This window comes from Ursus maritimus, unplaced genomic scaffold (genome assembly GCF_017311325.1).
Source record: "Ursus maritimus isolate PB19 unplaced genomic scaffold, ASM1731132v1 scaffold_10, whole genome shotgun sequence".
In the NCBI taxonomy this organism is placed as follows: Eukaryota; Metazoa; Chordata; class Mammalia; order Carnivora; family Ursidae; genus Ursus; species Ursus maritimus.
This window is the reverse complement of record NW_024423344.1, coordinates 65,117,406-65,132,451: the sequence shown is the minus strand read 5'-3', so window position 1 is coordinate 65,132,451 and position 15,046 is coordinate 65,117,406. Positions and strand designations below refer to the sequence as shown.

The following is a 15,046-nucleotide window of genomic DNA, read 5'->3' as shown; positions in this document are numbered from 1 at the left end:
AAGGAAAGCAGGATGGTTTTTATTTTTATTTTTTAATGTTTTTATTATATTATGTTAGTCACCATACAGTAAATCCTGGTTTTTGATGTAAAGTTCGATGATTCAATTGCCGTTATAACACCCAGTGCACCATGCAATACGTGCCCTCCAGTCATCTGTTGAAGGGCACTCTCGGTTCCTTCCATGATTTAGCTATTGGGACCATGCTGCTATGAACATTGGGACATATAGCCCTTCTCTTCACTATGTCTGTATCTTTGGGTAAATAACAGCAGTGCAAATGGCTGGGTCATAGGGTAGCTCAATTTTTACTTTTTGGGACCTCCACACTGTTTTCCAGAGTATGTGTCAACTTGATTCCCACCAACAATGTAGGAGGGATCCCCTTTCTCCACATCTCTCCAGCAATTGTTGTTTCTTGCCTTTCAATTTTTGCCATTCTAACTGGCGTAGGGTGGTATCTTAGTGTGGTTTTGATTTGAATTTCCCCGATGCTAATGATTTTTGAACATTTTTCATGTGTCTGTTAGCCATTTGTATGTCTTCATTGGAAAAGTGTCTGTTCATTCTTCTGCCCATTTTAGATTTATTTGTTTCTTGTGTAGAGTTTGGGAAGTTCTTTGTAGATCTTGATACCAATTCTTTATATGTAGTATCATTTGCAGATATACTCCATTCCGCGGGCTGCCTCAGTTTTTTTGACTGTTCTTGGCTGTGAAAAGCTTTTGATCTTGATGAAGTCCCACAAGTTCATTTTATCTTTTGTTTCTCTTGCCTTTGGAGATGTGTCATGAAAAAGGTTGCTTTGGCGATGTCATAGAGGTTGCTGCCTATGTTCTCCTCTAGGATTTTGATGGATTCCTGTCTCTCACATCGAGGTCTTTCATCCATTGGAGTTTATCTTTGTGTATGGTGAGAGAGTGGTCAAACAGTTTTTCAGTACGTAGCTGTCCAATTTTTCCAGCACCATTTACTGAAGAGATCGTTCTTTTTCCACCAGATGTTTTTCCTGCTTTATCAAAGATTAGCGCCCAAAGAGCCGAGGTCCATCTGGGTTCTCTATCTCGTTCCATTGGTCTATGTGCCTGTTTTTGTACCAGTACCATGCTGTCTTTCTGATCGTAGCTTTGTAGCACAGTCGAAATCTGGCATTGTGATGCCCCGGCTTTGTTTTTTCCTTTTCAACAGTTCCTTGGCATTCGGGGCCTTTTCTGGTTCCATACAAATTACCATTTCTTTTGTTCTAGTTCTTTGAAAAATGTCATCGGTATTTTGATTGGGATATATTGAAAGTGTAGATTGCTCTGGGGAGCATGGAATTTTAACTATGTTAATTCTTCCGATCCATGAGCATGAATATTTTTCCATCTTTTTGTGTCTTCCTCAATGTCTTTCAAGAGTGATTTATAGTTTCTAGAATATGATCCCTACCTCTCTGGTTAAGTTAATTCCAAGGTAACGTATGGTTTCGGTGCTATGAAATGGGATGGGTTCCACTTTCTCTTTCTTCAGTCTCATTATTCGTAAGAAATGCACCTGATTTTGAGCATTGATTTTGTATCCCGCCACATTACTGAATTGCTCTATAACTTCTAATAGTTTGGGAGTGGATTCTTTTGGTTTTCCATATAGAGTATCATGTCATCTGCAAAGAGAGACAGTTTGACTTCTTTCTTTGCCGATTTGGATACCTTTTATCCCTTTTGTTGTTCATTGCTGCGTTAGACTTCTAGTACTATGTTGAATAATAGTGGCGAGAGTGGGCATCCTTGTTGTGTTCCTGATCTTAGGGAAAGGCTTCCAGCTTTTCCCATTGAGTATAATATTTGCTGTAGGCTTTTCATAGATGGTTTTTATGAGATTGAGGAATGTACCTCTATCCCTACACTCTGAAGGGTTTTTAATCAGGAAAGGATGCTGTATTTTTGTCAAATGCTTTTTCTGCATCTATTGAGAGAATCATATGATTTTGGGCTTTTCCTTCTGGATAGAATCTAAGACACCGATCGGTTTGCAAATGTTGAACCACCCTTGTATCCCAGGGATGAATCCCACTTGGTCATGATGGATAACCTTACGTATAATTCTGTTGATCTAATAGCCAGGATCTTGTTGAGAATTTTGGCATCCATATCTCTAGGGAAATCGGCTAGCTCCTCCCTTTTGATGAGGTCTTTGCCTAGTGGATCAAGGTAATATTGCCTCATAAATGAGTTTGATAGCTTTCCTTCTGTTTCTATTTTGAAATAGCTTTAGAATAGGTATTTCTTCTTTGAATGTTGGTAGAATTTCCCCAGGAAACATCCGGCCTGGAGTTTTGTTTTTGAAGGTTGTTTATCACTCTTTCAATCTCTTCATAATTATGGCCGTTTAAAAAATCAATTTCTTCCTGTTTCAGTCTTGGTAGTTTATAGGTTTCCAGGAAGTCCGCCATCTCTTCCAGATTGCTTAATTTATTGGCTAAAGCTGTTGATAAAAGTTTCTAATAATCCTTCCAATTTCATTGGTGTTGTTTGTGACCTCTCCTTTTTCATTCATAATTTTATTAATTTGGGTCCTTTCTCTTTTGTTTTGGGTAAGTCTTGCCAGTGGTCTGTCAATTTTATTCTTTCAAAGAACCAGCTTCTAGTTCTGTTGATCTGCTCTACTGTACTGGTTTCTAATTCATTGATTTCTGCTCTAATCTTGGTCAACTGCTTCCTCATGCGTGGATTAGGCCTGTCCCTCTGTTGCTGTTCCAGCTTCTTGAGGTGAGAGTATAAAAACTGCATTTTAGATTTTTCTATTCTTTTGAGTGAGGCTTGGATGGCTATGTATTTTCCCCTTAGGACTGCCTTTGCAGTATCCCATAGGTTTTAGACCGTTGTGTTTTCGTTCTCATTGGTCTCCATAAATTGTTTAAATTGATTTTGGATTTCCTGGTTTATCAAATCATTCCTGAGCAGGATGGTTCTTAGTCTCCAAGTGTTTGAGTTTCTTCCAAGTTTTTCCTTGTGGTTGAGTTCCAATTTCAAAGCGTTGTGGTCTGAGAATATGCAGGGAATAATTTCAGCCTTTTGGTGTCAGTTGAGACCTGTTTTGTGACCCAGCACATGGTCTATTCTTGAGAATGTTCAATGGGCATTAGAATAGAATAAGTACTCTTTGGTTCTGGGGTGTAGTGTTCTATATATATCTATGAGGTCCAACCTGTCGAGTATGGTTGTTTCTTTGTTGATTTCTTGCTTAGGTGATCTGTCTATTGCTGATAGTGGAGTGTTGAGGTCCCCTACTATTAACATATTTTTATGTATATGTCTTTTCAGGTAAGAGTTGGCTTGTATCTTGCTGCTCCCCTGTTGGGCATATATATTTATAATTGTCATATCCACTTGTTGGATATGCACCTTAAGAATAATATAGTGCCCTTCTGTGTCTCTAATCATAGTCTTTAGTTTAAAAATCCAATCTGTCTGATATGAGAATTGCTACCCAGCTTTCTTTTGAGGTCCACATGGAAAGATGGTATTCCATCCCTTTACTTTCAGTCTGAATGTATCTTTAGGGTTCAAAATGAGTCTCTTGTAGACAGCAAATGGATGGAGTCATGTCTTTTATCCAATCTGCAACCCTCGGCGTTTTATGGGAGCATTAGGCCATTTACATTGAGACTGATTATTGAGAGATAGGATTTTAATGATGCCATGTTGCCAGTAAAGTCTTTGTTTCTGTAGATTGTGACTTTCTGTTCTGTACCACTCTTGGGGCTTTTTACTTTTATAGAACCCCCCCCTTAATATCTCCTGTAGGGCTGGTTTCGTGGTTACGAAATTGGTCAATGACTGGCAATTCTAGAAGGTCTTTATTTCTCCATCAATTCTGAATGACAGCCTTGTGGATAAAGGATCCTTGGCTGCCTGTTTTTCTGAAAGAGTTAAAATGCCCCCAACCCTTTTCTCTCATTCCAGGTCGTGTAGACAGGTCTGACATAATTTTCTGATACTTTGCCTTGGTAGTGAGAAATTTTCTTTGCCTGGCCACTTTCAATACTGTATCCTTGGATCTAACATTTGCGAAATGCACTATGACGTGACGTGGCATAGGTTTGTCGTGGTTGAGCTTGGGAGGGGTCCTCTCTGCCTCTTGGACATGAATGCTTGTTTCCTTTGCTAGATTAGGGAAGTTTTCAGCTACAATTTGTTCAAATATCTCTCCTAGACCTCTGTTTTTCTCCACCCCCTTGGGGATACCGATGATTCTGACATTGGAACGTTTCATTGGGTCAGTAATCTCCCATAACATACATTCTTGAGAATGGATTTTTCTGAGCCCAGATTCTATTTTAGCTTTCTCTTCTAACCCATCCTCCAGTTTGCTGATACGTTCTTCTGCCTCATTCACCCCGGCCGTCAGAGCCTCTAGTTTTGACTGCATTTGGCTCATAGAATTTTTAATTTCTGCCAGATTTGCTCTCATTTCCGCCCTTAGAGATTCTATATTCTCATTAACATTTTCAGTAATACTTTTTTCAAGTCTACACATCATCTTGACCATTGTTACACTGAATTCCATTTCTGACAATTTGGTTATATCCATATCCATTAGTTCTGTGGCAGAGGCCACAGACTCATTGTCTTTTCTTTGCTGGGGATTTCTCCTCTCGTCATTCTGATGAGGAGAGGTTGCGGGGTTGTCCAGAGCCCAAATTATTGACCGGGACCCAGGCCGTGCGCCCTTGTTTTATAGGGATCTTAGGGATGTGGGCTTCTTGATTTTTTCAGCCTGCCTTTTGGGGGAGGGGCCTGCCGCGCCGATACTCAGGCAACCCTGTTTGGGTAGTCTCCGTGTCCCCTGGGAGGGCAGATGGGGATGGGCACACTGTGAGCCGGTATTTCCAGGCTTTTGTTCTCTGGCGGCTTTCCCTGGCGGTTTGCTGTGCCTCTTCTGAGAGTCAGAGCAGCAGTGGCCGAATCACAGCCTCTGTCTCAGAACAGAGGGATCGCAGCCCGTTCTCCACTGATGATCTGGCCACTTTAACTCTGTTTCTGTTGGTGCTGCTCAACCCTGCAGCGTCCCGGGATGTGCGCCCCTCACCTGGTGTCCCAGCCCTCACTTCCAGGGCTGGCGCGTCTCTGTCCTTTGTGTTTCTTTTTCTTTTTTTTTTTTTAAGATTTTATTTATTTATTTGACAGAGATAGAGACAGCCAGCGAGAGAGGGAACACAAACGGGAAGTGGGAGAGGAAGAAGCAGGCTCATAGCAGAGGAGCCTGATGTGGGGCTCGATCCCATAACGCCGGGATCACGCCCTGAGCTGAAGGCAGACGCTTAACCGCTGTGCCACCCAGGCGCCCCTCTGTCCTTTGTGTTTCTAACACCAGCAGCCGCCCCGTGCGCTCCTGGAGCTCCCGGTCTCAGTCTGGTTCCAGTGAGCGCACCAGAGCTCTGTTTCAGTCTGGTGGCGCGCGTTCCCCGGCTTATGGTCTCAGTCTGCTCTCTTGCGGGTGCCTGTCCTCGAGTCCGCCCGCTTCCCCGTGCAGGTGGCTGCCGCTTCCCGGCGCCCGAACACGGCGGCTCCCTCCCCCTTACGTTTATCTTCTGATATCTGTGCATGGATTCACGGCTCCCCCCCTCGCCCCTNNGTTCAGGCTGGTCTGGTACCTATCCAGCTCAACTCAGGGGACCGGCTGAAAAAGGGGTCCCCTACTCCTCCGCCATCTTAACTCCCCTCCAGGATGGTTTTTAAAGCAACAGTCATCTTACTTTAAACTGACAAATTCTTCTTATGAACAAGTTTGGGAGAAAAGTTATTTATATAAAGCTTGTCTATTGGAGATATCTTAAACTAAATTTCCGTTTCTCAGGTGTTAACTGTGACATGAAATATGGACCTTTTTCTTTGAAAAACTCACACATTATCTGTCTCATTTATCTAGCATGAGCGACCTTGTTATGAAAGTTGATGCCCTTCTTTCCTCTTTGCCTAAACGCGCATCTCGCCATGATATCACATTTCTTAGAGAGAATCACAGGTAAGAACGTAATAGTGTGTGCGTTTTTTCTGTCACTGTATCCCATACTCAATTACAGTTTCAATTTATATTTGTAATATAGCAAAATTCAAAGTACAATTAAAAATTTTTAGAGAAGAAATGTCTTTGACAAGATTAGGAAAAGAAATTCCAATTAATTATATATTCTAGTAAATAAAGGATGATGTGTAAGGATCTGAAGCTTCAGGTAAGTTCTATCTAGTATGATTTGTTTTATTATCTTTCTTGTTCAAGATCATTTGGGATTTTTGCAGTATTTGGGGGTTATTATATATAAATAATACGTTTATATTCTCAATGTATAAAAGATTCAGTTACTAAAGAATTCTGATTAGTAAAATGTAGACACGGGGGTGCCTGGCTGGCTCAGTTGGAAAAGGGTGTGACTCTTGATCTTAGGATTGTGAGTTCAAGTCTCACACTGTGGATAGAGATTACTTTAACGAATAAATAAATAATAAAATAAAATGTAGACATGTATAAAGGCATGTCCCAAGATGTGTTCGATGGAACACTGCTCTGAGATGTTGACCATATATTCTGAGAGGAAAACTGTTCTCTGGTCAAGTAAGTTTAGAGAACACTGCATTCTTGGGAAGGGATAGGGAGAGATTTTCAGTATTCATCAATATATTAACAGTTATGAGATGTGATCTACTTAAAGGTGAAAGAAAAGTTTGTTTTTGGTTAATTCAGCAGTTTTGCAACTTATTTATCCATGGAACACTTTTTGGTTAAAAATTTATTATTTCATGAAGATTAGATTTCTGAAGGCAGCCATCAGAGAAATAAGCTAGTGTGTAATTTCACTATATTACACAGTTCCTCTAAGATAGTCGAAATGAAATTCACCAAGCTCTGTCTACATACATACAATTATCTGTGTCCCCAGAAGAGAACCTTTTCTATTGTTTTTAATTAAGGACCACATAGAATTGGAGAAAAAATAGACATCATATAATTAAACTATAGGCATGTTTTATTATATGATATTTTTCTAATCACCGCTCCTATAAAAATTGTAAGTTTGCTGGTTTTATGGCAGATGCCGTCTTGGGTTGCTCATGTGTATCTCCAGCCGTAACACCAGCTTCAGCCGCAGGATGTCTGTCTTTAGAGAGGTCTTCACACACACAGGAGTAAGCTCAGGGAAGATTACTTTCTAAGGAAAGTAGCACTGTTGGAAAGGAAGTTTTATTGTTTTCAGATAACTGAGATTCAGTACTTGTAAGTATTTTTAAACGCATCTCCTAGAATTCTTCTTAGAAACTTCTTTGACTTCTGCATACCATGTGCTGAAATAATTTAGCACAGATTACTCAAAACCGTCATTGTAAACATTAGTCACTAGACTGTTCCACAAAAAGCTATATTATACTTAGGAAATCTGATATATTGAAACTTACGCCCATGTTCAATGTCTGAAACATTCGATCTTTTATAGTTTATTGTCAGTCTCGACTTTCTTTCTCTACCTTTCACATCTGTCAGTGCATCTGCTGCTTAAGCCTACTGCCTTATTTTATAGACATGGAAGATGGAAGGGTATTATGTGACTTTGTGACAGTGGTCTGCAGTTCTCCAATTTCGTCTGTTATTTCTGAGGCATTTCTATAAATATTTGTGAATGGGCATGTGGCCTGTATGTATTGGCGTGCCTCTCTGTTTATGCAATTATACATACTCACCTAATGCCTACCTTCTGAAACATGCAGGCAGTAATTTGCCATTTTCTGAGTTCATGGATATAATTTAGGCATTTAGACTTTTTTCCTATGCGTTTACCCATGCTGATATGTTTACCTAGGTCAATATTGGTTGTGTGACATAGCATGAGCTTTCTTGTCCAAAACACCCAGGTTTTGAATCCTAGTTACCATAGCCCTGTGACCTCTCATAATCTATAAAATATGGGGTGTTGATTCCTACCCTTCAAGGGTTTTATGAGACCTACTGCCTTGAATATAATAGATACTTAATGTATTGCAGCTATTATGTGTATTTGTTAGACAAATAACGAAACTTGGAAATAAGAGAAAGATTGGACCTGAAACTTAAACCATAGAACAACTCACATTAATCTGGGTGGGGCGGGGGGGGGGGGGCATGTGAATATCCACCTTAAAAGTAGGATCCAGGCCAGCAAAACTTAATGTTAACCTAATTGAAGGTATTAATTTAATGAAAGAATGACTTTGCTGGACTTGATTTATGTTGCATCCATAGGAAAAGTAGAGAGATGCTGCTGGACGATACAGTCCAGGTTCAGTCAGAGCTGAGCTGCTAATGTGTGTGTGTGTGTGTGTGTGTGTGTGTGTGTGTGTGTGAGTGTGCATGCGAGCACACGTGTGTGCATGTGGGGGTGCATAGATGAGCACTGATTTATTTATAAAGAAATTGTTGTAGGGTTTGTCCTTACACAGTTGTGGGAGCTGGTGAAGCAGTCCCTCTAAGGCTGTTGATACTAGAGCTTGGAGCTCACAGGGCAGGCAGTTAGGAAGGAAAGGATGTTTCTGTCTGCCATGACACACCCCAAATTTAACTGTAAGTTTTTCAGTTTACACGGCTCACAAAGTTCACAAATGAAAATAAATGAGTTGTTCAGGTGAAATGTAACTGTGTTTAGAAGAGGGAGGACACAGAAATTTCTCTGAGAAATCTTCACAGAGGGAATACTATAGGATGAATAATAGTGTTTCAACATCTCTAAAATAGTTTGACCTGTCCTTATACAGAAACTGGTCATTCAATTCGGTAAAACAACTCTGCATGGAATGGATAGGATATTGGCTGAGTAGCAGCTTCCCATTGCTGTGGCCTGTTTGAAATGTCCTTAGTTTCTCTATAAGACTTGAGAGACCGCACATAGCTCAAGCTGCCCTTCATGGATTTCTCTGACTTAAGCTTTTAATAATTATTGACTGTCCGTGTATTTGCCCTTATTCTTCCTGGCTAATGGCATGAAGTGTAGCAATGGTTTCTTGACAATTGAATTCAAATCCATTGCCCTTTTTAAAGGTGGTGTAGGTAGAGCTAGCATCTTTTTGTTGATATTGACAGAGCCTTCCTACTTAGATGAGTCAATGTAATACCTACTGACGGGCTCAAGATTCTGCTCAGAAAATTGTCATGAGTCTACACCAGTGCACAGAGAGATAGAGGGTGGGTGCTGTGGGATTCTGATACATATAACCTTACAGAACTGGCAGTAGTCTGGGTAAACAGATGCCTACTTTGGCCACATACAATCTCATAAAGCATACAGAAAATGACCAGTTTTGAATAGTGGTACAAGTATGGCCGTAATTTGTAAAATTTTCACCAAGATAACTAACGTAATCAACCATTGTAGATAGTCCCTTTAATTTGAAAACATCTGATTTGTAGTCCTTATATCTAGTAGTTATGTAGCAGGATCTGTTGTCTGATTCTTTCACTCCTGTTTTAACAAAATCAAATCATGTCAACTGCATATAAAATAAATGTCTTTTGTTTCTTTCTCAGAGGACCCATATTTGAAGTGACTTTTACATTAGCTTTTATTGCTGAGAAATTAATCCCTTCACTGCAAAAAGTCTAGATATTTATAGTCTTCCTACACCAAAGAAGACTAATGTCCCTGTAGTTTTACAGGTATACGTTTTGATTTGGAAATCTTCCCTTTGTAATATGTAAGATATTTAATTCATACATCTTGAAAAACTGACTTCCTGTATTACAGTGTTAAAACAGTAATTCAGTTGGAATATTCTGTACTTTTAGTCAAATATATACTTTTAACTTTTGATTATAGTAAATCTAAAGAACTTATTATCTCCCATTGACCTTTTCTGTGCTTTTACTAATTTCCCCAACATTTCTCTGTAAAGATTAGTCCGTCTTCTAACTTAGAATTTAGTTCAGTGAAAGACCCAAGGAAGAAGACTGAGGGGAGGAGGTCAGGAGAAGGTGACTGGGGGCAAAAATAAGTATGATAAATTTGGGCTTTTTCCCCCTGAACTTTCCTGTTTTATGTTGGGATTTTTTTAATACTAAATTTAATAAAACTACTGAACAGTTAATTTTATTCTCAAATCTGAGAAAATATATTCAACTAACATAAAAGTTATCTTGGCTTTATTTTTTAATATTAGACGATCCATGAGAATTTGGGGGGGGTTAAATGAAAGTTTTCACTGTAATAATATTGTTCTTTGAAGAGTTTTCAAAAATCACTCATTCATAAAATCTTACTTTCATTTTCTCTGATTCTTTCCAGTTTTGTAATTTATTGAACACAAACATGAGTCTTTTAAATTTGCATTTTCCAGAGTGGCTGCGCCAGCTTGCATTCCTACCAGCAGTGTAAGAGGGCTCCCCTTTCTCTGCATCCTCGCCAACACCTCGTTTCCTGTGTTGTTAATTTTAGCCATTCTGACTGGTGTGAGGTGGTATCTCATTGTAGTTTTGATTTGTAAATGACTGATATATACACACACACACACACACACACGTACATACACACCTCACTTTTGGTTTGTGATACACACACACACACACACACACACACACACACACATTGGAATATTATTCAGCCATCAAAAAGAATGAAATCTTGCCATGTGCAAGGATGTGGATAGAACTAGAGGATGTTATGCTAAGTGAAATAAAGCAGTCAAAGAAAGACAGATACCGTGATTTCACTCATATGTGGAATTTAAGAAACAGATGAACATGGAAGAAAAAACATGGAAGAAAAAGAAGAGGCAAACCAAGAAACAGACTAAGTTGTAGAGAACACACTGATGGTTACCAGAGTGGAGGTGGGTGGGGGGATGGGTTAAATACGTGATGAACATTAAGGAGGACACTTGCTGTGATGAGCACTGGGTGTTGAATCACTCATTTCTATACCTGAAACTAATATTATACTGTATGTTAACTAATTAGAATTAAAATAAAAACTTGGAATTCAAAACAAATAAATTTGTATTTTCATCTGTGAAGTAACCAGGATTTTTTTAATCCAGTGAGAAAGAAAGCAATTTTTTTTTTTTTTAGAAAAAAAGCAATTTATAAGAATGCATATAGCTCAGGGGCACCTGGCTGGCTCAGTCTGGTGGAGCATGTGACTCGATCTCAGTGTTGTGAGTTTAAGCCCCATGCTGTGTATGGAGATTACTTTTAAAAAATCTTTTAAAAAAAAAAAGGAATGTATATAGCTGAGATTAAGATTTATTAGATAAATAAATCTTATTTATCATCTTTCATCTTATTTTCTATTTTCCTAGCATTATAACAATAAATCCTGAAGAGAATGACATGTTCTTTGATGTCATTGCTATTGTTGATCCATTGACACGAGAAGCACAGAAGATGACCCAGTTATTGATTGTAAGATAATATTGTATTATATATCATTTTATTATATACTTTCATTTTGAAATTTATAATCTTTCAGGTGTGCTTTCAAATATCTGTGCTATTGATGCTTTTATTCTTTTTTTTTTTTTTTAAGATTTTATTTATTTATTCGACAGAGATAGAGACAGCCAGCGAGAGAGGGAACACAAGCAGGGGGAGTGGGAGAGGAAGAAGCAGGCTCATAGCGGAGGAGCCTGATGTGGGGCTCGATCCCATAACGCCGGGATCACGCCCTGAGCCGAAGGCAGACGCTTAACCACTGTGCCACCCAGGCGCCCCTGATGCTTTTATTCTATGCGGCTTTTAATTAGCATGTTATGTTTCAGTGTAGAAAATGAAATGCCGGGGGTGTTATGGTAGTCCCAAGGTTAGTTGCTGCTGTGAACTTGATTATTGTCCCCTGCCTCCCCTGAAATTTGTATGTCGAAGCCCTAACCCCTACTGTGACTGTATTTGGGAACGGGGCCTTTTAGAGGGTAATTAAGGTTAAATGAGGTTTTATGGCTTGGGCCCAGTCCAGTAGGATTTATAGCCTTACAGAAGAGGTCGGGAGAGAGATCCCTGTCTCTCCTCACACAAAGAAGAGGTCATGTGAGTGCACCACAACATGGTGGCCGCCTACAAGCCAGGAAGAGAGCACTCAAACCGAATCAGCCAGCATCTTCATCTAAAATAAATACATTTCTGTTGTTTAAGCCACCCAGTCTGTGGTATTTTGTGGCAGCATTTTGAGCTGATTCATCCTAATTCCCCTCTTCATCCTGTGGCGAGTGCTGAAGAGTGAATGGCTTCTAGAGAAGCCAATGATCTAATAAGTAACAATAGCCAGACAGGTGAGTGAAGGTTGTGTTCAGTAAGTCTGGCCACAGTAACAGTACCTTCAAGGCTGGAGTTTATTTCTCTCACCTCGCAGTCCAAACGTGAGCTCCTGGAGTGGCTAAGGCAGCTCCACAGCGTGAGGACGCAGGTGACTTTTGTCTGGTGGTTCAGTCATCTTCGTGAAGCACCTCCTGTCTCATGGTTTGTGATCACTCGTCAGGCTCGTCTCACGTCCCTTCCGTGTTTCTGCAAGCCGGAAGGAGAGAGCAGGGCGTCCTCTGTCCTGTCACATCTCACGGACCAGAATGTAGCAAGTCACGCGGCTGCACCTACACACAAGGGAGGCCGGAAGCTGTGCATAAGGCTGAACATTCGTTCACTGAGCAAGCAGAGAGAAGGAACCCTGGGAGGGAGCTAGCCGACTCTGAAAGGCCATTATGTGCTTTTTCTTTATACTGAAAACTTGAGAGGTTCACATTGTGGTGCAGCTTTCAGTGGGTAAATCCCGTACGCTAGTTATGCTGGAAATCTGTATGTTTTCTAGTGATGTTCAAAATTTTGGGGTACTCCTATTTGAAATTACTCCATGCTTGTTTTAAAGACACATTTTTAAAAAACATTCTCAGAAGCGGAAACCATTTGTCCTCTGCCAGTTGGCCTCACCTTTGGAAGCAGGCAAAAGTGATTAGACACTGAGTCTGCTGGATGATGTAAGGGATCGAGCTGGGTCATATGGGTATACCTGCCGGCGAAATCTCACCCTGCAGTTTCTCTCAGATTAGTTTGCTCTAGCAAATCATATTGGAAAAAGGGATTACCAATAGCTCTTATAGTTGTTTGGACAAATAATTTTGGAAAGTCTTTGCCATTTTACTTATTCATTGTATAAGCAGGGCAAACAATTTCATAGTTGGTTTACTTACCCCTGTCCTTTCTTTTAACATTTGTACATCTTCAAGTTTGAACTTCTGGAGACACGCTATTCAGATTATTCTTTAGAGAACAGCAGTCGGGTAACCATACCTGTAGGGAGTGGAGCTAGTACGATACGTTATAGTGTACACATACCCTGTTTCTACAGAGTCGTTATTCAGAAAAAAACATGGCTTGCCTCTAAAGTTTTTATGTAAAGATAGAATTTAGGAATAAGAAATACGAGACTATACAGAAATATAAAATATGGGAATGGATCCCAGTTTACGTGATTGGAAATAATAGCATACTTTCTTTCCGAGCACCTCAGCACGTCACATAATTTAGCATTTCTTACTATAAAGAAAATTTGTGCTATAAAACAAATTAATTTATTGGAAGAAATAGTATCTCATTTAACACTTGGGAAAAACAGTGACTCAGCACCTCCATCGTAGCACATAGGAGTGATAGAACGGGGATCAGAGCTCTGCATTCCGTCGTGTGTTCTAATTCCTTCTCAAGCCTGCATCCTTTCTATTCCACGCACCTGTTTTTTCCCCTCTCTCTTTACCTATGTCCTTTGTTGTCTAATGTCTTTCAAATCTGCACTGACTTGCCTTCCTAGAGATAGAGACTACCAAAATTAATAATTCTCCTATGCTATATGCCCCAAGTAAATAGAGAGTATTTCATCCATGTGTAGCCAGGAACTTCCTACATCTCTACCATATGGGTGGAATTCAGAACCGACTGGGGTACCTTCGCCATTGTTGCCGGGAGGCCCCATTCTGTGTTTGCACGTCATGGTTCTAGCAATCACTTTACTTGTTCTTCAGTGCTAAAGAAATTTGGATACCATGAAAGAAAGTCATATTAAGCAAAAAGGAGGCAGTGTAACCCTTGAGTGATGAAATTAACTGTTGGGATTCAAATCTGACCTCTGCCATGACTTGCTGTGTGATCTTGGGCAAATTACCACATCTGTCTGTCTCAGCGGTGAAGGTAGCTATCTCTGAAGGCTGTCTTGAGGATCACATGAGAATGAATATCAAGTGTGAACACAGTGCCTGTACATCGTAAATGCCTAATAAACATTAGATAGTAAGATCACTTAATATTAATTGCGGGAATTTTTTTTCTAATAGGTACTTGGCAAGATTATCAACATGAAGATAAAATTGTTCATGAACTGTAGGGGTAAGCTTTCAGAAGCCCCTTTAAAGAGGTGAGTCTAAGTGAACATAATTTCATTTCAAAAGGTTTGCAAATGCTCAGACCAAAAAAAAAGAGGACCATAATTACTGGGTCTGGTTTTTTTCTTCATGAGATGCTTAATTGAAATAGACCAGAAGATCAAAGATAATTTATTAACCTTAATTGATATAAAATTAAAATAACCTAACCAGTAAAATTGATCTAATCTAATTGCAGAATTTATAAGGATTTATGTTTGTCCATGGGTATTTTTGAAAATGTGATCTAGGAATACCTATTTGGAAATATACAAGAGGAAAATAAAGTTGAATTAAACCATTTTTGGTTTAGCTATATTTTCCTTTTTTTGTTTGTAAAGATTTTATTTGAGAGAGCAAGCATGAGGAGGGGCAGAGGGCAGAAGGAGCAGGAGAAGCAGACTTCCGGCCGAGCAAGGAGCCTGATGTAGGACTTGATCCCAGGACCCTGGAATCGTGACCTGAGCCAAAGGCAGATGCTTAACTGACTGAGCCACCCAGGCGTCCGTTTCGCCATGTTTTCAGTACTTCAAAGCTGAATTATCAAAATGATCTTTAGGATATCATCTCATTATTTGGGAGTATTGAGATGTAATTCATGTAGAATAATCTTTCAATAATATAGAAAATGTTAATTGTGTGCACAA

The 15,046-nt window shown here is 39.7% G+C and overlaps 1 protein-coding gene across 1 annotated transcript in view; it reads left to right on the top strand.

The window, feature by feature from the left end:
- The window catches only part of UGGT2 (UDP-glucose glycoprotein glucosyltransferase 2), a 173,041-nt gene that overhangs the window by 118,830 nt on the left and 39,165 nt on the right, over nt 1–15,046 (top strand). The window contains exons 24-26 of the mRNA XM_040623924.1: nt 5,914–6,009; nt 11,301–11,403; nt 14,313–14,392. Of these exons, the coding sequence (XP_040479858.1) occupies nt 5,914–6,009; nt 11,301–11,403; nt 14,313–14,392 (279 nt within the window). The remainder of the gene's footprint in view (nt 1–5,913; nt 6,010–11,300; nt 11,404–14,312; nt 14,393–15,046) is intronic.